Genomic DNA, 23,235 nt, shown 5'->3' on the forward strand with positions numbered 1-23,235 from the left:
TGTCATACATCGGTTCCCTCCTTCTGAGGGAGTGATGTACAAATGCACTGTTTTCAGAGCTTTCTAGCAATTGCACCAAATTTTAGGTCTTTTTCTCATGTGCCTGTATCTTAACAATTTTGATACCCCTGTAAGTTAGTCAGTGTATGTCTTTATATAATTATATAGTGTGTATACATCATGTATCTTATATTGTAGTATCCTGTGGTACGGAATGGTCTCTCCTGCTTGAATGCTGCTTCTGACAGGGATATGGAAAACATTTATGGAAATGCTCTCCTGGCCTATATGTATGGCTTAGCTGGTGAAGTGGAAAAACAGAAACCTATCTTGGATGCCTTGATAAAATCTGCTACCAAAACTGGTAAGTGGTCAGCCCTTAGACCAAGGAATAAAGAGGTATGACACCATTGTTTGTGTTTAAATAAGAGCCATACCTTGTTGATAACTCAAAAGATCTTCAATAAGCTAACCTTGTAAATTAACTTTTAACTCCCCAAAGCCCAAGTGCAGGTATAGCTACCTGGGCCAAGATGGTGCATGCCAAGTCACTGCCTGTCTCGGACCCAGCTTAGAGATAGTCCACCCCTGCTTGGAACCAAGTAAGAATTTCATTCAGGCTCCTCCCAGCCACATCTGAAGATATGTATATGGAGAGAGAATCTAAATCATAGGTACCACTTTCCACTTCCCCCACCCTGGGGGCAGGTCAAGGGCCTGATTATTGTCTTACATGCTAGAGTGCTATCTGGACACCTCCTATGTTCATTGGGTGCTAAAACCAGTGCAGCAGCACTGGACACACTCCAGTATGTCCACTAGGTGAGGTTACTAAGGAGAGAGCTACCTTCGCTACATGCCAAAGCTGCTATTGCAGGGTTCCCGATTGCAGGGAGGTTTGGAAGCACATTCAGCTGCATGTACTTCAACTTCCCTTCAGACCTTAGCACTAAATGTGCAATGGTCTGAAGAAGAGCTGGATGTGTGGGGATGTTAAAGGCAGGGCTTGTGTTTATGTCCCTGCCTCCACCACACTTCTAGCTCTTGGGTGAACACCTGCAGTTACAGCATAGTGTGCGGGCACATGATGCAGCCACCTTGCTGAAGTGAACAGGTTTAGGTCAGCGCTTGGATGGGAGACTACCTGGGAACCCCATATATGCCACCTTGAGTTCCATAATGCAAGAAAATTGTGGTATAAATGTACTAAATAAACTACTCCTGCATGATTTGACAAAACGTAGGGGATCTTAGTTTCTGATCCAATCTCTTTGCAAATTAAAGAAAACATGTAAAAGAAAACATTAAGAATGCTTCCAGATGGCTTCCTTTTCTTAATTATGTAGATTCTAAATGATAAGTCAGACCAGAACATTTTAATTATATATCTTTCATTAAAATTTAGTAGTCTTACAGTAAACATATATCTTAGGACAGGGTTCTGACCATGCCTAGAAAGAACACGTTCTCAAATTGTGCTTCAATACTGCGTATTAAGGAGATTATATTACTTGGTTTGGATTTTTCACCTGCAGTTACATCCAATCTGTTTTTCAAGTTCTGTCTCAAACCTGTAATGAAAATGGGATATATTTTACGCTTTTTGTTTCAGAAACCTGACTGATCCAGACAGACCTTTCAGGCCCATAAACCTAGATCATAGATGCCAACTTGCAGTTTGAGTGCCACAAGTAAAAGGAGTTTATGGCAAACCTAGACATGAACAGTAGAGCCTGTGGGCATAGCTGTGGCAAAAAATCAGTACACCTGCCTGCATCTCCAGAACTGTTGGGAGAATCCAACTAGATTCCTTCCATCAACAGGAGGCTTCCATCCACAGAATGGGGAGGACAGCCATTTCCAGCAATTTTCCCTCTTCCCTGCAACCCTCTGTGGCCCCTCTGTGGATCAGATTTGGGGGGGCTGCAGGGAGGAGGGGAAATTGCTGGAAATTGCCCCCAGCCCTCCATTCTGCTGATGGAAGCTTTCTGTCAGTAGAGGAAATCTAGTTGGATTCTACCTTGCCTCAGTAAATTAGAAGGAAAATTATTTCAAGGCAGTGTTTGTGTGTGGCTCTTTCTTATACATTGTACTCAACTTGTGGGACACACCGGCTACAACTGGTCTAGATGAAAGACAGGAAGCTAGATCTGGATGTATGTGCAATTACCTCTAGGCCATTTGTCTAGAGACTGTTTAATAGTCTCTTCTCCATTCTCAGGAAGCTTGGTGCACTGGGAAAGGGAAAAGAGGCCTCCAGCAGAAAACTTCCCATCTTTCTATGCTCGTGCCCCATCTGCTGAGATTCAGATTACAGCCTATGTACTGTTGGCTTTCCTTGGCCAAGGAGACCTATCCCAGGAGGACCTGACATTTGCCTCACAAATCGCACAGTGGATTGTCAGGCAGCAGAATTCCAATGGAGGCTTCTCCTCCACCCAGGTGACGTATACATTAATAATGTGTTGTGTGCAGAATCACTACTTTTGTTTGTCCTGAATCTCCTGCCAACTAATTGCATAGGATGACCATACATTTTGGTATTATGAGAGATGAAGGAAAATGTCTCTCTGTCCACTTTCTTTACACTGTGCATAATTTTATAAATCTCCTTCTGTTGTGTCCCCCTTAAACTGACTCTCTTTCTATGCTAAAAAGCCTCAAATAACATATTTATTAAGATTGAACACACCCTTGAAGCATATTGTCAGGGTTGCATACAATCAAATATTTAAAATGCCATAAAATAGCTAATAAATTAAAATAAGTTAAAAACAGCAACTCTGTAAAGCAGCATCCAAATAAAGCATAAGAGAAGTGTTTTAAAAATTAAAAGTAAGGGAAATGAAAAGGTTTTCACCTGGCACTGAAAAAAGGGTATTGGAATGGATGCCGGGGGACTTTCTCTGGAGGGAGCATTCCAAAGCTGTGGCACCACCACTGAAAATGCCTTCCCCAGGGTGCTCACTGAACGTCCGGTGGCAGGGGAAATACAGGCAATGGAACACAAGAGGGAGGTTGTCAGAAAACAACTCAGTAACCCCCATGCACATCACCCTGGGTTTCGTGAGGGAAGAGTGGGCTACAAGCGTGACAAGTGAGAAGGCCAGCATTGTTTTCTAACCCAGCGTTGTACTGTGCTCTCCAGGACACTCCTGTGGCTCTCCAAGCTTTATCTCAGTATGGGGTCCTCACCTTCACAAAAGACGCTAAAAACACAATTGAGATCATTGCCGGGGGAACTTTTAAGAAGGTTTTCGAAGTAGATAGTAGCAACAGCATTCTGCTGCAGCAAGTTGCATTGCCCAACGTCCCAGGGAACTACAAGGTGGAAGTGAATGGCTCTGGATGTGTCTACACACAGGTAAATGACAACCCATGTCCTTCAATAAACACCTTTGCTACTTATTAGAGCCACAGCCCCACAGCCAGTGATGCAACAGTTGCCTCTGCTATATAAGCATTTTTTTCCCCTCTTTCAGACGACCCTGAGGTACAACATCATCTTGCCTGCAGAGGCCTCTGGGTTTGCTCTGACTGTGCAGACAAGAAATGCTTCTTGTGCAGGTGACTTCCTGCCCAGATTTGATGTTGTCCTGACAGCCAGGTAATATCCCATATGAGTTAAGGGGAGGGAGTAGACAACATTATCCCCTGCTGATAATTTTGCCATGCACTACAGTATAAGCCAATATAAGTTGCTCCTGTTATTGCTGGTGCATGCCGAGAATCCATTTTGTCTATATGAGGTAGAACGTATAAGCAGTAGACTTGCTCGCTGCTAACTAAAGCAGATTGGGATTGGCGGAGCTCTGTGTATGCTATGATTCCGTGGAAGCAGAATCCAGCTACCTATGAGTCTCCAGTATCTATGAGTCTTATTTATTCGTTTATAAATAAAAGCCATTCTTAGCTTTCATGGTTGCAAAGAGGTGCTTGTAAATGTATGGATCTTGGAAGTCAGAGAGAAGGGGCTGAAGAATATTTCCAGTACCTGGTATAATGCCCTTTCCTTTTAATTTACAGAATAAATTGTGAAGATGGTGGAAAATGCACATTAGGCTATGCAGAATTTGAGTTACTTTGGTACATACTTCTGGATTTTGTGCTTATGCCATAGAAGGAATTCACAAATTTAGTGAACTATGTAGGGCAGTGTATAGTATATCATATAAAAAGCTCTTCACGATATATTTGCAGCTTGCTTTTGACTAGGCTCAGTCAGAATACAAAATGACCCAGTTTTTCTTGATTCAAGCTACACTGGAGAGCGCAACACATCCAACATGGCCATCATTGATGTGAAGATGCTGTCTGGTTGTGTTCCCGTCCCATCATCCCTACAGCAGGTAAAAGCTCAGAACTAAGTGAATGATTCTATCTGGAGCAGGGACGAGCCTACAACTCCCATTAGCCCTAGTAACAAATAACCAACAGTGAGGGCTGATGGGAATTATAGGCCAAATTTCTGGAAGGCCACAAGTTGCCCACTCTGATCTAGAGGGATTCTAGTCATTTCAAGATTGGTATGATAAAGTGTCAAGGCTGAAAAAGTGATGAAATAAGGAGAATGAAATAAGGGGCACTAAAAAGTATAGCAGAAAGAACTAGAATCCATATCCTTAACATGTGTATTGCCCTTGCAGTAGGCTTCGAACTCTTAATTTAGAGGTGCCAAGATAGTGATAAATTAGATCCAGGTTTACTTACAAGGCGATACTTTATTGAGTACAGTCCGAACACAGGCGTACCCAGTGATTGGATCAGACAGCTTCTCTGAACCCAGAGCCATGGGGTAAAATGCATTTTATACCATACAGCAGTAAGGCAGCATGGCAGCATCAAGTGTTAATTAGCATTCATTCCCAGCATAGACTAGCAGTGCTTGGTCAGAAGGAAGCTTTCCCAGCACAGACACCTGCAGCTCAGCATAAACATAGCTTCACTTCCCAGGCACATCTTGATCAGACACTCTAACTCGTTAGTATGGAATGTGCTGAGGCCGCTATCGACCTTTGACTCATCTCACATGCTCAGAGGCCCACTAGCAAGGGAACTGCACTAATAATGAACCTAAGCAAAGCATTATGGAACTCTAGGCCCCACTAACACTACAGGTGACTTGGTTACAGGCCTGGGGCCAATATAACATGACAGGCAGAAGATGCAAAGATGGTTGCTATAAATGTGTGCCATTCTGCTTCCTATTTGTACAACAGAAGAGCGAAGCTGCTTGGTTCCACTCCAAAACCTTTTTGGCAAAGTGTGGAATGAATACATGGATTCCATTTCACTAAAACTCTGGACTATACAATCATAAGAACATAAGAAGAGCCATGCTGGGTCAGACCAAAGGTTCATCTAGTCCAACTTTCTGTTCACACAACCAACCAACCAATGACCAACCAGCTGTCAACCAGGAACCCACAGGCAGGAGACGAGTGCAATAGCACCCTCCTGCCCATGTTCCCCAGCAACTGGTGTACATGGGTTCACTGCCTCTGATACTATAACTCCAAGAGCCCTGATGGATTTGATCCAAGGCCTGTCTAGTCCACCATCCTGTTTCTGACAGTGGCCAACCATATACCTCTGGGAAGCTGAGAAACAGCACAACTTGGAGATACCTTCAGGCTGTGCAAGGGCTATCTTGTATGCTAATTCTGAAAAGACCTCGAGTTGCGGTGGGTCCCCTGCAGTCATCCTGGAACTACCCTTGCATCAATCAGAACCTGGAACTTCAAAAGGGATTTCAGTTGGGGTAAAAGTCCAAATGACCCCTACACACACACACACACACACACACACACACACGATTTACAATTAATCTTTTCTGAATCTGATGGCCATTTCAAAGTTTGTTACCACTCTTGCTTGTGAGCAGCATGGAAAAGCTTTTTTGTTTCCACATGGGAGTGTTAACATCTACACGTTACCCAAATGTGTAGTGTCTGCATCCCAGCAGCCCCAGTGAAGTCCAGCACTGGTGTCGGAAGCTGTGACTGTTGGGGCAGAGGCATGCAGTAAGAAGCTTTGAGAGTTGTGCATGGTAGGACCCCCAAAAGGATGAGCTTTTCAGCATCAGTAATGTTTCAAACAGCTAGAAGCTCTGCAAAAAAAGAAAAAGAAATCTTTATTTGCCACAGTTTTACATGAAACTATTTTTTTCACTTTGATGTCATTTGCATGATGTGCCCTCTTTCCTGTAAGTAAGAAACTTCCTCCTTGCTTTTCTTCTCGTACAGCTCCAGGATCAGGTGATGCGCGTGGAAACCAGGAATGACCATGTCTTCTTCTATCTGTCAGATGTAAGTTTTTCAGAAGAAAGCTTTTGTAGTTTTATTGTAAAGGTGCAACTGTAAACACTCTCAAAAGAAGCTCTCTCTGATACCTTCTCTCTTCCTATGCTCAGGTATCGGCAAAGCCAGTTTCTTTTGCATTAACTTTAGAACAAGCCCATCCTGTGTCCAATAGCAAACCAGCTCAAGTTAATATCTACGATTATTATGAAACAGGTAAGAGGTCTAGTAGTCACTGAATAAGAGTTTTATATAGAATAAGTTAACGGCAACCAGTTCTTTGAACAAGAGGAGGTTGGTATGAATCAGCTGAAGAAATGCTTTCTCCATTTCATTTGTGCTAACAGGTGGGGAACTCCTTTCTCTCTCTTACTTACTGGCTCCTTCTTACCCTTGGTAGCTATGAGTATTTTTTCACTTGCAATTTTCTTTTTAAAAGAAGAAAACTCACGTTTGTACCAGTTGTAGTGAAGCTGGGGGTTGTGGATTTCTCACCAGATAGCCTCTCTACCTCAGTGTCTGTCCTAGCAATAGTGCTCTGCTGATTAGTGAATGGGTTTCTTTCCAATAAATGGTTAAAAATAATTACTTTAATAGTACTTGGCATTTATATAGTGCATTTCAAGTGTTCCATATACAGCATGTCTGTAATCTTAGACCTGGCAAGTAAGGAAGGCCAGTATGATTCCCACATTGCATATGGCAGATTTGAAGCTGAGTGGTTGTAGCTGGCCTAAGGCTACCTAATAACAACGTTATGACCTGAGGCAAGAGTTGAAGTAAAGACTTAATGCTCACAGTTCAAACTCTTAGCCACTTCATAATGCTGGCATGTATGTCCATCCTATTCCCTGTGGTCCCCAGAAGCCACCTCTAACTTTGCTAGGGTTGCCAGCCTTTTTTTTACAGCTCCCTGCTATTGTGTCTTAACAGCAGTTTTATCTGCAGATTCTAGCATGCTGTGAAAAGCTTTGTCTGATATTTCTGCTCTTAAAGACACTGGAGCAGGTAATGGGCAGGTTTTTCTGTTCAGTTAGTGATCCAAAGATTCCCTAGAATTCCATGGATATGAGTATCTTATGTTTGTATTCCAAAGACATTTTAATTGCCTCTCCTAAAATTAAAGCCAGCTCTCTTTTTCCTGAATACCTGGAAAGGGTAATGGGATCTATGCAGTACCTGATTTATCCTTGTGTGACCTGTCTTTCTTCTCCCCCTACCAGATGAGTTTGCCCTTGCTGAATATAACACACCATGCCAGCAAGCTTCAGAATGAAACCAACAAAGAGAGTGGTAAGAGAAAGCAAGGGATGCTACCTAAGTAGCAGATGTAAGGTGGGGTGGGCAGAAGGTAGATCTCCAGATGTTTCAAACTTCAACTCCCAGAACCCCCCGCCAACATGGCCAATGGTCTGGAAAGCTGGGAGTTGAAGGCCAAAACATCCGGAGATCTACTTTTTGCCCTTCCCTGGTATAAGGGACAGAAAAATGGGTAGGATAAGGGACAAGGAAAAGCAAAAGCAAAAATTGCATAAATGAAGCCACAGCCTAAGCATCTCTGCTGTGGTCAAGAGCTGCCTCTTGCTTTTGAGTGCTTCCAAAGAACTGGAGGGACAAATAAAACTTCTCTCAGCACCAATAAAGGTAATTTAATTTATTTAGAAAAAAATATCCTGCTCTTCCACTGAAAAGTATAATGCTCAAGGAAGCTCACAGCATATAAAGCAATTAATTATATAATAATTAAAAAAAACAACTACACACAGACTGTGCAGCAGAAAAAACAAAATACAGTGAGAAGAACATCCAGGCTAATTAACTGCCTGCCCAGTCAACACTGGCTTGATCAGACATTGGAGCGTTTAAAGGCAATGGTGCTAAATGGAACCCTGCAACTGGGGTGCAGTCACAGACAAGGGTATCTCTTGCAACACATCAATCTCGCATCAGCTGCCAGCGGAACACAGAGAAGAGCCTCCCCATCAGATCTTAGGCCGGGAGTCGGGAGAAAGATAGTACAACAGGATGTGGTCCTTCAGGTACCTGGACCTGAGGCTTTACAGGTCATCACTTCCACTTTGAATTGCAGCCAGAAACATATTGGTAACCAGTGCCAGCTGTTGTAAAATGGGTGTAATATGCTGCTATGCTCCAATAACATTATCCCCTCAATTAACACTCTTGCTGCCACATTATGGATCAACAAATGTTTCTGGAGACTCTTCAGAGGTAGCCTCATGTAGACTAGTCCAATCTGGATGTAACCATGGCTAGGTTGCATCTAGACTGCATATAGGGTGGTCGCTAACGTTGGCTGAAATTTTAGCCCACCCAGTCACAGACGCTGGCTGGACTATAATAAATCCAAACACAATGGAAACAAACTTAAACAAGGAAATATGAAAGTGCTGCCTGTTTTTCCATCCCTTTCCGCACTATGACATATGATACCCTTCCCCCTTAAAATTAAGTAAATATTGGCTCAGCCCTGCTTTTGTATCTGTTTAACTGTTGAACAATTTTCACAGAGAAAGATAACCGAAACACCATTTTATTTATTCATTTCATCACAATTGCGCATTATTAGCTTTGCCTGCTGCATTTTTCCTGCTATTGCTGTGCCCCTGGTTCTTTTGCTGAAAGTGGTGTGCCACCACAATGGCCAGTGGTGCTCCTCTTCCCTATGGGGGGCAGAACAAAAAAGTCCAGGTTGTTCAACATGCTGACTCAGATGAGCCCCAAAATCACATTTTAGCTTATTTATGCTTTTCTGTTCTTTCTTTAAAATGAGAATATTTATTTCAGCAAGGAAGATCAGGAGCTATGTCCCCAGCCATGATGTGGAAAAGAAAATCACAATTCCAGCGATTGTACTAAAAAGATGGAGGACCATGTGTTATGTTTTGGCTGGCATCTAGCAGATATTTTTCTAAGTTCCTGATCAATATTTTAAATGCCTCATTTACAGAATAAAACATTATCTGGTTTCTACAGCCATTTGGATGGATCTCTTTTGTTGTTGTAGCTTTCATTACAGTTTGATACTCCAAGAACTTAAATGCTGGCTGAGCTGGATTAGTCAGTCAAGTTAGTGGGACAGAGATGAAAAGCGTTCTTTGTTATCTATACTGAAAAGCATACAGCTATTTTTTGTACATGGTGAGCGCTTATATGTATTTATTTAATAATGTATGTCTTGTTTTTCCTTACCTGAAGGCAAACCCAAAAGCAACTCACAAGTTAAAATCAACCTAATCATCATGAATGTAACACACATCATAAAATTAAAAGATAAGTGCAAAACAAAAATTTGACATAGAAAATGCCCATCCATAGGAGCAAATAGTGCAACAGATTACCATAACCAATAACCAAAGTTTTGTGTCATGTCTGTAGGAATGTTTCTTTAATAAGGGATTGTCTAATTCAGCTAATGGCTGGTGGTGCTTCTTTTAAACATATGTTCTGGCAGTGTCCAGTAGTTCCTTCTTTTTCTGGGGGTGGGGGGTGGGGTTATTACACAGATGCCCATCCAGCCCTTGCAGGATGGTGTTCAATTTGCCTGACACCACAGCTGCGATATATTTACTATAAGTTCTAAATGAACCAACCAAACTCCCAATTCAAACCAAAGCAAATAAATAGTGTCAAATCTGTCAGTGATTTCCAGTCCAGCAACTTCACTCATGCTCTTTCCTCCCCTGAAATGTTTTGCTTGAGTAGAGTGACCATATGAAATGGAATGGCCTAGTATGTTGAAACTTCTAAAGAGGGTTAAATTCACTTTGCTTTCTTGTGTAGGCCCTTAATCTGTGGATAGAGCACTCCATGAGGGCAGAGGAACTTCCTATAGCTCCATTGTCATGAACAGATCACTACCTGCTAGGGTTTAAACTTACTGGGACTGAAAGCCTCTGCAGAGGTGGGGAACTGATTAAGATAGTCCACCTCTGGCAGTTGATCGATCTGGGTGGTTTTCTGACAGCTTTCTGGGATTTCCTGTCTCCTCAGTGATGATTATGTTGAAGCCCTGGTTTACCTCTGGAATGGGGATATAGCCCAAGGTTTGATAACAATCGTTCCTGAGTGTCCTCTCCCACTGAATAGAGCCAAAGAAGGTTTTCCAGGGAGCTAGCAGTGATGACGTGAGCAGGGCGACAACTAGAACATTGGCTGAAAACCTGGCGCAAGTCCAACCAAACACAGGCTAGGGCCCATCTGAAAGCCTACTCTGAAATGGTAATGGCAGTGAAGAAATTGTGTCTTCATGGAATCTCCCAAAACAACTTTTTCAGATGGTCAAAGGCCTATTACATTCTGGCCCACAAGAAGAAAACGTAGAGCAATTTGTGCAACACTTTGCAGATAAAATCGCTCATAGCTATACTGCTACCACAGCTGATACAGGTCCAGTTGGTGTAAATTTGGCCTCTGTTTGTCCAATTATAATGGATACTTTTCAGTTTGTACAACCTGAGGATGTGGAGACCTACCATGTGTGTGCCGGACCCTTGCCCTTCCTGGCTTATAAAAAATGGCTGGAGGGCTGGCTGAATGAATAAGGGTAGTAATGAACGCCATTATATTACAAGATGTGACAAGATTATCTAAAAGAGGCAGTAGCAAGACCTGTGTTGTTGTTTTTAAATACCTCCCTAAACCCTGCCTTATTGCTTAATTTCTGGCCAGTCTCCAATATCCCATTTTTGAGCAAGGTGCTGGAGCGTGTGGTGGTATCTCTCAGCTCCAGGGGTTTCTGGATGTATGAATTATCTAAATCCATTTCAGCCTGGCATGTGGGATGAAGTTATGGGACAAACTTTGATCACCTTGGACAAGCTATGCTGGGAAGTGGACAGGGGGAGTATAGCCACATTGATTCTGCTGGACCTTGTAGTGGCTTTTGATACCATCAACCATGGTAACCTTCTGGGGCATCTGTCTGAGATGGGATTGGAAGACACAGTTATACAATAGCTCCGGTTCTTGGAGGGGCAATCACAGAAGGTGGTTCTGGGGAACGCCTGTTTGAGGTCCTGCTTTTGGGCCTGTGGTGTCCTAGGGCTTTTTTATATGAGGCATTTATTGTGCGCTCATGATTGTTCACTCACAGAAGTTCACAGGTCCTTTTCATGATGTTGTCAACCTCTGGTGCCTTTCTTGTTGTTTTTTAGCTTTATTCCACCATTTAAAAAACCGCTGAAAATGAAGTAAAAACAAAGCAAAAAACGCCAAAAGCCGCATCAGAGGGGTGGTGTAATTCAAGAATCTAGGGATGGACGAAAGTCCTTTACCTGGCCCTGCAGCCTTTTTCGGGGGGGGGGGGAGGCGCTCCGTTTCTCCCCCCAAAATTCTTGGCGGGTGGGGAGGCGCCCCGTCCCTATCACGTAGCCTATCACGGCTGACTTTGAAAATCTAGCCGTGATAGGCTATGTAAATCTTTACATAGCCTATCATGTTTTTTGTGTTTTTTTTACTTGGAAATGGCGGCGGTGGCAGCCGGTCAGAAGACCGGCCGCCGCCGCTACCACCGAACTGCTGCCGGGACCCGCCGCCGCGAGGGACATTCGCATGAGGTAAGTCCGATCCCGGGGGGGTGTCGGAGAATTTCCCCACCAATTTCGGGGGGCCGAATGCGTTGGCATTCGGCCTCCCAGAGATTCGTGGAGAAATTCTCCGACATCCCTACGATATTTTAGAAATCTTGCAACGCCATCTACTGGCTGAATAAATGAAACATATGGAATGTGCCCACAAAGGGACCAGGAAAAATGGGAGGCAGGAAGCATGTGTACTGTGCCCATTGTAAACCTGCAAAGACTCTGGAAGACGAAGCCCCTGTAAATTTGTGGGATTTTTCCTTAATGTAGAGAAGCTCCTAGAGTTCCATCTTGCCCTCTATGCTTTTTAACATATACATGAAACCACCAGGAGAGGTTTTCAGAGTTTGGAGGTTCAATGCCACCAGTATGGTAATGACACCCATCTCTATCTCTCCCTTCCATTATTTATTAATTATTATTTATTAAATTTATTAATCGCCCATCTGGCTGGTCACCCAGCCACTCTGGGCAATGTACAACATATAATAAAACAGTTTAAAACAATAAAATTCTACAATAAAACATTTTCTAAAATACCCTAACCCACCCCAAATGCCTGCCTGAACAACCACGTTTTTAATGCATGGCGAGAGCTCATTAAAGAGGGAGCATGACGGAGTTCCTTAGGGAGGGAGTTCCACAGAGTGGGGGCCACCACAGAAAAGGCCCTCTCCCTCGTCCCTACCAGCCTAGCTGTCCTGGCTGATGGGACAGAGAGAAGGCCATCCGAGGCTGATCTTGTTAAGCGGCCTGTCTGGTGTTGCTGGAGGCGCGCCTTAAGATAGGCTGGGCCGGAACCATATACAGTTTTAAAGGTCAAAACCAACACCTTGAATTTGGCCCGGAAAACAACTGGTAACCAGTGCAACTCTTTCAGCACTGGAGTGATGTGATCTTGCCAGCGGCTGCCTTTAATCAGGCGGGCCGCCGCATTCTGTACCAGCTGCAGCGTCTGAACCATCTTCAAGGGTAACCCCACGTAGAGCTCATTACAGACGAGAGGAGACCAGGGCATGTACTACCGATGGAAGCAGATGGTCGGGAAGGAAGGGGCGCAGCCACCGTATCAGATGGAGTTGATACAGCGCTGTCCGGCTCACAGCTAACACCTGAGCCTCCATGGACAGCTGGGAGTCCAAAATGACCCCCAGGCTGCGGATCTGGTCTTTCAAGGGTAGCCGTACCCCATTCAACACCAGGTCAACATCCCCCAGCCTCCTCTTGTCTCCCACCAAAAGTACCTCAGTCTTGTCAGGGTTCAGCTTCAGCTTATTCCTCCCCATCCAGCCACTCACCGTCTCCAGACATTTGGACAGGGATTCTACGTCCAACCTTGGTGAAGATTTGAATGAGAGGTAGAGCTGCGTGTCATCTGCATACTGATGACACCGCACCCCAAACCTCCTGATGATACCTCCCAGCAGCTTCAGATAGATGTTAAATAGCATCAGGGAGAGGACGGCACCCTGTGGCACCCCACAAGTGAGTGGCCATGGGTCCGAAACCTCCTCTCCCAGTGCTACCCTCTGGTACCTGCCGGAGAGGAAGGACCGGAACCACCGCAATACGGTGTCTCCAATGCCCAACCCCTCCAGGCGGTCCAGGAGCATACCGTGGTCAACGGTATCAAAAGCCGCTGAGAGGTCGAGGAGAACAAGGAAGGAGCATTCGCCCCTATCCAGAGCCCTCCTCATATCATCCTCCAAGGCGACCAAGGCCGTTTCTGTCCCATGCCCAAGCCTGAAGCCCGACTGAAATGGGTCTAGATAATCAGTTTCTTCCAAGTGTGCCTTCAACTGCATCGCCACCACCCGCTCAATCACCCTGCCCCAAAATGGCAGATTTGAGACTGGGTGAAAGTTCTTCAGAACTTGGGGATCCAAGGAGGGCTTCTTTAAGAGCAGTCTTATCACTGCCTCCTTGAGGGCTGATGGCATCACTCCCTCCTCAAGGGAGGCGTTCACCACCGCCCTGATTCCCTCACCCAGTCTCTCTCTGCAGCCCATAATGAGCCGAGATGGGCAAGGATCAAGTAAGTAGGTGGTCGGCCTTACAGATGAAAGCACCTTGTCCACTTCATCAGAAGGAAGAAGCTGGAACCAATCCCACAAAACTGGTTTGCCACAGGCCGCTCTTGCTCACTAACTGTATCCACAGCGTGTGGAGTAACACTCCTTATCCGATCAATTTTATCTGCAAAGTGCCTTGCCAAGGCCTCACAGGAAGCCTTAGAATGCTCCAGTGGTTCCGGAGCCACAGGACTGACCAGGCTCCAGACCACTTGGAACAGCCTCCTGGGACAGCACTCTGCTTCCATGTAAATCCAAGGAAGCAGCTCTAGTTCTAAATCAGTGCCTGAAGTCAGTAATAGACAAGATGAGGCGAACAACTTGAAGCTTAATCCAGACAAGTTGTTGCTGTTCAGTCGTTCAGTCATGTCCAACTCTTCGTGACCCCATGGACCAAAGCACGCCAGGCCTTCCTGTCCTGCGCTCTCTCCCGAAGCGTGCTCAAGTCCATATTCATTGCATCCGTGATGCTATCTAGCCATCTCATCCTCTGCCGTCCCCTTCTCCTTTTGCCTTCAGTCTTTCCCAGCATCAGGGTCTTTTCCAGAGAGTTTTCTCTTCGCGTTAGGTGGCCAAAATATTTGAGCTTCAGCTTCAGTATCTGTCCTTCCAATGAGCAGTCAGGGTTGATTTCCTTTAGGATTGACTGATTTGACCTCCTTGCAATCCAGGGGACTCGTAAGAGTCTTCTCCAGCACCACAGTTCGAAAGCATCAATTCTTCGGCACTCAGCCTTCCATATAGTCTAGCTCTCACAGCCATACATTACTACTGGGAATCCAGACAAGACAGAAGCCCTATTCAGGTGTTCTGTACCTGAGTAGAGTAAATACATGACGAGGAGGAGAATGCTAGCCCAGCTCCTGTCCTTTGTTGCATCCTTTCCACCAGGGGTGTAGCGAGACAATTTTCATTGCATGGGCAGAGACAAAAATTGGCGGGGGCAGGGGGGGGGACAAAAGGGTTGGGGCAGTGGTCACTATAAAAGAGGTTTCTGGAGAAAAAGGTTTTCCTAGGTAATGGCAAAAATAAACCCCAATTTTATACATTTTAATTAGGAACTTGTGAAGTTTACAAAAACGCAAATAATTTAAAATACAATATTTTCCACATGCATAGTTGTGTAAACTAAATAAAAGTGACTACAAAGTAAATCTGGGAGAGTGCGGAGGACAGGAAGGCCTGGCATGCTATGGTCCATGGGGCCACGAAGAGTTGGACATGACTTAATGACAACAACAACAACAACAACAGGAAGTAAATGTATATTGTGCAAGTCATCCTACCATAATGATTTGAACTGTTAATAAAGTCTAATGCGCCATGATTTCTCTGCAAACTTGTGAAGGAACTGTTTACTTGGAATTCCTTCAAATATGGTATTTTCAAAAGCCAAGATTACAAAGTTTGCTCTTCTCTGATGAAGCATTGAACACCTGTATGGTGTCAGCACGTGTCAAAGCTGAAAATGAATTTTCACACATAGCTGTACATGCACCAAAGGTGATTCCTGCAGCATACAAAGCGTACATGCATGGAAAGGCTTCTTTGTATAGGTACAATGTTTTAGTAAACTCGTGGAGTGTTAGGGTTTTGCAGGATTCCTGCCATATCCTTGTACTTCCTCACCTCAGTAGGTATGGTTTGAAGTTTCTTGATTTTTGACTGCAGAATAGCATTTAACAATTCTAATTAAATTAAATTTTTAGTTTTAAAAAGGAACAGCCCACAGGATCATTCCGTATAGTCCTGTATTCTGTTGCCACCAGTGAAAGTGCAACACATGCAGCCATCTGCCTCTGCAGAAAGACTCCACAGAGAGTGGAATGTGTGAGCAATGCACATTCTAGCCGTTTTCTACTAGGCCTCAACTGCCCCGTAACTGCGAGTTCGGTTCTCCCGGGGCAGCTGCTTCCCAGAACTAACTACCCTGGTCTCCTTTGCCATGCCAGGAAAGCAGTTAAGAGGTTTCACTTTAAAAAATAATTTAATACCTATAAACATCACTGTTCATAAGGAAATGCTTGACAGCATGTCACATGGGAACTATAAGTGTCTCCGACCCACAGGTGCTAGAATTAACTGTACAAGCACACAATCTCTGTTCTGCAGAAAGGCCCTGGGCCAGCCAGCTAACACATCTACTGCTGGCTCAACCAACAGACCTCACACACCCTATTTTGGTAGTACATAAAGTTCACATGAGAACAGTTAAGGTAAATTATAATGATCATTTGCACAGTTGGGTGGAGGTCTAAAACTTGCAACTAAGGCTCTATGGCCACATTGTACTCTTCAAAACCATTTTGAAATGGAACTAGCTTGAAAGGATATATATTTCAACTTTTTTGACAAACTAGGGAAGAAATGCCCCCCAGACACATACAATACTCCAGCTCCCCATTGCCTGGTCTAAGTTAGTAAGGTTCTCATTAGGCTTCTTGGGCCTTGGAAAGCCAGCTCACACACCCCTCTGCTTCCTCTCAGGTCCTGCCCTGGACTAGGCTAGGCTGCTGCACACCGTAGGCCCAAAAGCCTACGCTCACCCACCAGATGCACTAATCACGCCCGCCATCTACAGAGGTGGTGTCTACTTTGTATACATATAGAGGTCTACTTTGTATACATATAGTAATAATCACTGTAATTTAAACAGATCCTGGGTGAATCTACACATAGCAGTTATACCATTGTCATACTGTTATCATAACTATTGGTGCCCATTGGTATCATGTGTTCCAATAGTTATGATAACAGTATGATAACGGTATAACTGCTACGTGTAGATTCAGCCCCTGTGTGCCTGCTTAATCTGTTGTCCAGCTACCAACTCTTCCTGGGCAACTTCTCAGCCCCTGCTCTCCCTGATGGGTTTTTATCTATCAATGGGACTTGGACTGGACAGCCCTTCAAGTCGGAGATTTCTTTGAACAGAGGACAGTCCTCTGTAAAGTAGGACACCTGGCCACCCTATGGGTTGAAACTGCCTGAACCAAGGCTTCTTCACATGGAGCTTTTAACCTGCTATTGAGACTGCTCACGCACAGAAGTTTGAGGGCCCTTTAGATGATGTCATGAACCTCCAGGGTATCTCCTCCTGCACTAAATGACCTTGGCTTTATTTCATTTTTAAATAGATGCAGATAATGAGCTATCAAATTACCCCATTGTGTTCTGCTTCAGTTTCCTCTGTGAAAAGAGTTAAAGCAGCAAGAAGAGGGGCGAGATCGAAAGATAATGGAAGACTCAGATGGGGGGTGGGGAGGAGGGGGGAAGGGGAAAAGGGGAAAAGGAAGCACATATAAAGGGAGTCTGTTGTGATCCTGCATTTAAAACGGAAGCAGAAAGCCCCATTTTAAATGCAGGATTTTAGGCTGGTGTAGAGGTGCTCCCAGTGAGGAAAAGAAAAAAAAAAGAGGAAGGAAAAGGAGATAAATGTTAGTTCCTTACATTGACACTAGTTACATCTTTTTGTTTCTCAGTGGGAGGGTAGAGCTCTGACAAAAGGGATTGATAGACCTGTGCCTGCCCTAGAAACAGCTCAGCCTACCCTGAAATTAACCCTGCTTTTATCCACAGGTAATTGTGCATTTCCCATTTTTATGTCTGATTTGTTCCCACTCATTCTTTTGCATGCTTTCATAATCCCATGTAAAGATACGACAAAGTTAAGATGTTGCAATTTTTTAAATAGTGTATTTTAAACACCAATTTTTAATATTGTTAAACTGCTAAAAGATGTTATTATATTAAACAGTATGTAGGTATTATTGATAGATAGATAGATAGATAGATAGATAGATAGATAGATAGATAGATAGATGGATGGATGGATGGATGGATGGATGGATGAGCCTTTGTTCCTTTTCACCCGACAAATGTGTGTAGAATCATTGCACAAGGTGGGGAACAGGTTTGCAATCTCTGGTCTCTCCAGACCATGCACTGATGGGCTTTTCTCACTTCTGAACAGAGTCTTTGCTTGTACAGCTTCTATGCATGTCGGCTCCTTTCCACAGTCTTTCAATGTGTGTAGATTCACGGGTGAAGCTCTGTGGGTGATCCTATCAGGCACAAACTTGATTCGGCACCGATTTGTGTAGAACAACAAATTACATTTGTTGTTGAAGGAAGAACAACTTCTGCCAGCATCGAATGAAAACTAGGCCCTTGGCCCTCTTATGGTAACTTGCTCTCCTATCTATTCCATTCAATGCTATAAGGCTGCCTCTGTTTTATGAACCATGGCAGCAGAGCTCTCTTCACTGCCACCTCTGAGACCCCATTTACACAAACTCAGAAACCCCTTGACACAACCCTACCTGTGTAGCCTGTTCACAGGGATGTACTAAAGCACAATGTGAGCAGAGTTCTGAATGCACTGTTGCCCTTGACGTGACTGCCTCTGCTTATCCTCTTAACTTCTTAAACAAAGTTTCACAAGATGATGAAAAGATGTCTTCGATACGCAAAAGGGCAATGCATAATACGTTTACTTAAGATGGCGTTTGTTCTCCTTTGACATGTGCAAGTGGCACTAATTTATTAGCAAATATTACAAAACAATTGTAATACGCAACTGATCTTGGGAGGACAGGGGTAGGGCTCCACAGCCAGACAACTGAGCTGTCCAGTCATGTTCAATTTCCCCCTGAAATTTCTTTCTTTTTCTTTTCTTTTTTTTAGTAGAAGAGTGGAATCTTAACCCTTTCCATTGTGGAAATATATGCTGCTGTTCCCAGCACCTGGAAAAGATATGGGTTAAGTAGTTCAAATTCCACCCCATGGCTGCATTTTTTTAAATGTCCGACTCTAGGGTGTGGTGCTCATCCCCGTTTCTAAGCCGAAGAGCCAGCGCTGTCCGAAGACGCTTCCGTGGTCATGTGGCCGGCATGACTGAACACCAAGGTGCACGGAACGCTGTTACCTTTCCCGCCGAAGCGGTACCTATTTATCTACTTGCAGTTTCTTGCTTTCTAAGTGCTAGGTTGAAAGGAGCTGGGACTGAAGACGGGAGCTCACTCCATCACACGGCACTAGGGGCTTGAACTGCTGTCCTGCTGACCTTCCGGTCTGCAGTTCAGCATCTTAACCACTAAGCCACCGCGGCCCTGAGTATCATGGTAGCTTGCCTTTTATAATGTACTGTGAAATTTACAGTGCAGCATTATGCATGTTTACTCAGAAGTAAATCCTACAGTTTTCAGTGGGATTATTCCATAGTAAACATGTTTAGGATTGCAGCTTTGATCTCTGTGTGTGCATTTGGATGAGGAAAAAGCTGCCTTAGTGTTTGCTGCCAAATAAAACTTTTTACTGGGGATGGGCGAAAGTCCCTTACCTGTCTTCGAAGCTTGCTTCGCGGTGGGGGGGAGGCGCTTCGCTTCTCCCCCCGAAGTTCAGGCGAGGGGGGGGAGGCACCCCGCCTCGCCCGGCCGAAATTCAGGCTGGGGAGACGCACCCCGTCTCCCCGGCCGCGAACCACAAAAGTAAAAAAAAAAAGAAAACCCCGTGATAGGCTAAGTAACGATTTATGCAGCCTATCACGGCTGACTTTGGAGATCTAGCCATGATAGGCTACGTTAATCATTACGTAGCCTATCACGGGGTTGTTGTTTTTTTTACTTCACTTGTAATGGCGGCGGCAGCGGCCGGTCAAAAGACCGGCTGCCGCCCCCGCCGAAAACCCAACGAACCGCCGCCGGGACCCGCCACCGGGAGGGACATTCATCAAAGGTAAGTCCCATCCCTGGGGGGGGCGGAGAATTTCACCGCCGATTTCGGGGGGCCGAATGCGTTGGCACTCGGCCCCCTGAAGTTTCGGGGAGAAATTCTCCCCCATCCCTACTTTTTACAAAGAGAAACGAATGCCAGTAAATAGGTAAACAGTATAAAGTATAAAGGTAAACAGTAGTAGTTACAGTCCATAATATAGAACCAAAAAGTCCAATGGTGTTACTTTAGAGTCTATTGATTGAGTCCAATAGTGAATAAACTGTACCTGTTGGGAAACAGAAATTCATTTATTCTTATCAGACTATTTCTGCTACTGAAAAGCAAAGTAAACTGGCAGTCTCTGCCACCATTGATATCTTTCATAATTTCTAATTTGGGGTGGGATGTCTGTCTTTTTTCAGTTACAAGCTACCTCAATTTGTGCCACAGTTAGGTATTAATGCTACATCATTTTCTTGCAAAATTTCAGCTCCACAAATACAAAAAAGAGGGAACAGAACTCCAGGAAAAATTAAGAACATCAAAACAGCTGCCACTCTATGGAAAACACTTCAGACAGGTCCAATCCAGTTCAACTGTACACCACTAAGAAACTGCCCAGTCTAGGCTTCCTGTAAGCTGGCACACTATCATAAAAGCTTTAGGCATGAGCATTGTACAGTGTGACTGCATGATGGTACTATCAGCCCTAAGGGCAAGGAAGGGAGCTAGGCAAATCATGCAGTGAGGGAGACTGGTGGAAAGTGGTGTGTGTGTGTGTGTGTGTGTGTGTGCGCGCGCGCGCGCGCGCGCAGAGGATGCACAGTGGTGACTAGAATTGTCAGCTCGGCTTAGGACCTTTTCACACACTGTGCAGGTCAAACAGGTTATGTGCAGGTTATTTGCAGGTTATGTGCAGGTTATTTGCCACTAAAAGTATACCTGACAAGTAGTTATAACTAATCTTGGCTTCCTAAAGAGTCTATGTGTCAGGCAGGGATGTCAGAGAAATCCAGAACAGAATCAAATGAGTTCAGATTTCTATGACTCTGCCCTGCAGATTCTGCAGTGGACTGGCTTTTTCCAAGTTGCATGGATTCTGGGACTTGCGGACGGGTTTTTCCCCCTGGAAATTTACACATATTTAGTCATAGAAAAATACATAAAATAAAAAAGCCGAAAATGTGCATTTCCCCCATAGGCTAAAGCAGGAAAAAATGCATGGGGGGGGGAGAATTTGCACATTTTTGCCGGTATGAATTTGCACTAAAGTGAATTTGCACAAATTTGAGAAATTGGAAAAAAAATCTGATTCTGCCAATGAGCAGATGACGGAATGAAAGGCACCTGACTATCCACGAAATACAGACAGAATAGATTTTACAAAATCCATACATCCCTAGTACCAGGTCTGAAAAGGGATAAAAAACACAATGCCGCAGAAGGAGCAGACATAGGGCTGTTTTTCATGATCGGAAGCTGCCAGCATGGCTTAAATAAGCTACAGTGGCGTGAAGGCCAGGCCAGCCACCATTGTGAATATTCAAGCTGCAGTGGGCAGTTGCTGAGGCTTAACGTGTCGTGCGAAGCCAGGCAGGGTGACTTGTTACTGTGGTTCACAAGCCATCCCAGAATGCAGGAACAGCCCATGGGTTCTGGGTGACTTGTTAACTACGGTAACAAGCCACCCTGGCCAGGTTTGTAAGACACGATAATCCACTGCAGCTTGAATATTCATAATGACAGCCAACATGTACTGCAAGCCACTGTGGCTGATTTAAGCCATGCAGCTGGCTGCCAATCATGTGAACCCCGTCATAGTTTCCTCAGTCTGCTGCCTCAAGCAGCAGATGCTGAGGGGTGGGAAGCTTACTTCAATAGTGGCAATGTGACAGCATCCTTCACAGCACCTGAATATCGTAGGCTAGCTTAGGGGCCCAGAGGCTGTGTGTCACACTGAGCTGTGACTGTTTGCCATGCTGCCTAATGACAGGGCCAGCCCAGCTGCACACACTTTAAGGTAATTTGCCAAAGTCCTTCTCAGAGTGCCTCCCAGAGGTGAGGTAGATGTCAGTCAAGAAGAGGCCTTTTTTGGCTATGGCACCCCAGCTCTGGAATGTCCTCCTTGTCGGACTGCAGCCAAGACAAGTAGATTGAAGTAAGTGCATTTCAATGTGTCATCTGGAAAAAGTCAATGGTTGGCTGGGGAATGCTGGAAGTTGTAGGACGTTTTTCTGTCTAAACATCCATACGATTGCAGCCAAAGTGTCTTACTATTCCACAGAGACATTCACACTTCAGCAATAGGCCTTAAAAGGAATTTTCATAAAATGTAGTATTATCTGAGAAATTTCGGGGGGAGGGCAGTGGCAAAAGAGGTTTTGATAAGAAAAGCAACAATTATCATGAGGTTCCACACATTGCTTCTGGGTACCCACACAAACATAAAGATTACTGCAAGTTATTAGACAACCTGCGTTGTGCCTATCCTCATCTGTCTCATACCAACACTGGATCTCACGATGGGAGTCTGAGTTGATAAGACCTGAGACTGCTGTTGCCATGGAATTTCACCTAAAGCAAAATTTCATGGTGAAATTAGAGTCCCTTCCTGCTTGGGCAAGGTGCCTGAGGAATTCTGAGAGAAGCAAAAAGAGTTCTCATATTACGAGTCACGTTCCTTGGGGTGGGGGTGGGGAGAAGGAAGTTGCATGTCCCCTAGTGTTGGTCTTTCCTGCACACAGTCCTTGCATATAATCCTGCCCGTTGTTCTGTAAAGGTCTAAAAGACATGGAGTGCCAGATGGTCAGCTATTCACTGACATCAACGTTATCAAATTCACCAGGGAACAAAAGGTCACTGGTTCCAATCCAACATAGGAAGCCTAGAGCAACCCCAGTTCCTGGGAAATCACATGTGCAAGACAGGGGTGCCAATAGGGTATTCTGGGCCCAATGCACTGTATGTGGATGAGGCCCTCTGTCCCACCCACATTTGTGTAAAATGTGCATATTTTATATGTATGAACGCAACTTACTATAATTTAAATAGAAATACAATACATCTGACCTCTTACATTTGGACTCTGGTTTGGTAAGTACAAGGCAGGAGTGGGAAACATTTTTTTCTATAATGGGGGTAGGAAAGTGATCAGGCAGCTTTGGCGGTTGGGACTGAAGAGCTGTCTGTCAAGTGGGAAGCCCCTCCTCCATGATCGAATCAGGGAGGGAAGGGGGAGAAGGCACAGCCTTACGGACAGTTGGGTCATGTCAGCTGGGAGTAGGCAGTTAGCCTGAGGGAGAGAAGATAGTGGATTAAATCTAAGCCTGTCAGTAACCCTATGAAGATGTTCCGCTGCATCACTCGTAGGGCTAAATTGGAGTGGGAGGTGTGCAAGCACGTGCAGCCCGCCCCCAAGCATCCTATGTGCCCAGCTAGCTTGCAACGGTCTGCAAAGGGGCCTGTAAGCCCATTTGGTCGAACGGGCTTACACAGCTCCCGTGATCCGGACCCCTGCCTTATCACAGGCTACGCAAACTAATAAGATGT

General features: G+C 44.6%; 1 protein-coding gene across 4 annotated transcripts in view; it reads left to right on the forward strand.

Moving 5' to 3' along the window:
* LOC146353025 (ovostatin-like) overlaps window positions 1-9,727 on the forward strand; it is a 71,864-nt gene extending 62,137 nt beyond the window's left edge. For all 4 annotated transcript variants that reach the window (XM_084835477.1, XM_084835475.1, XM_084835476.1 and 1 more), the window contains 9 exons: window positions 199-364; window positions 2,222-2,442; window positions 3,149-3,364; window positions 3,483-3,607; window positions 4,259-4,349; window positions 6,246-6,308; window positions 6,413-6,515; window positions 7,523-7,592; window positions 9,105-9,727. In XM_084835477.1, coding sequence (XP_084691603.1) covers window positions 199-364; window positions 2,222-2,442; window positions 3,149-3,364; window positions 3,483-3,607; window positions 4,259-4,349; window positions 6,246-6,308; window positions 6,413-6,515; window positions 7,523-7,575 — 1,038 coding nt within the window. In that variant the 3' untranslated portion in view covers window positions 7,576-7,592; window positions 9,105-9,727. The remainder of the gene's footprint in view (window positions 1-198; window positions 365-2,221; window positions 2,443-3,148; window positions 3,365-3,482; window positions 3,608-4,258; window positions 4,350-6,245; window positions 6,309-6,412; window positions 6,516-7,522; window positions 7,593-9,104) is intronic.
* Window positions 9,728-23,235: the final 13,508 nt, after the last annotated feature.

The sequence above is a fragment of the Heloderma suspectum genome, chromosome 2, assembly GCF_057233095.1.
Source record: "Heloderma suspectum isolate Gila_16-S chromosome 2, 16-S_ref, whole genome shotgun sequence".
NCBI lineage: Eukaryota > Metazoa > Chordata > Lepidosauria > Squamata > Helodermatidae > Heloderma > Heloderma suspectum.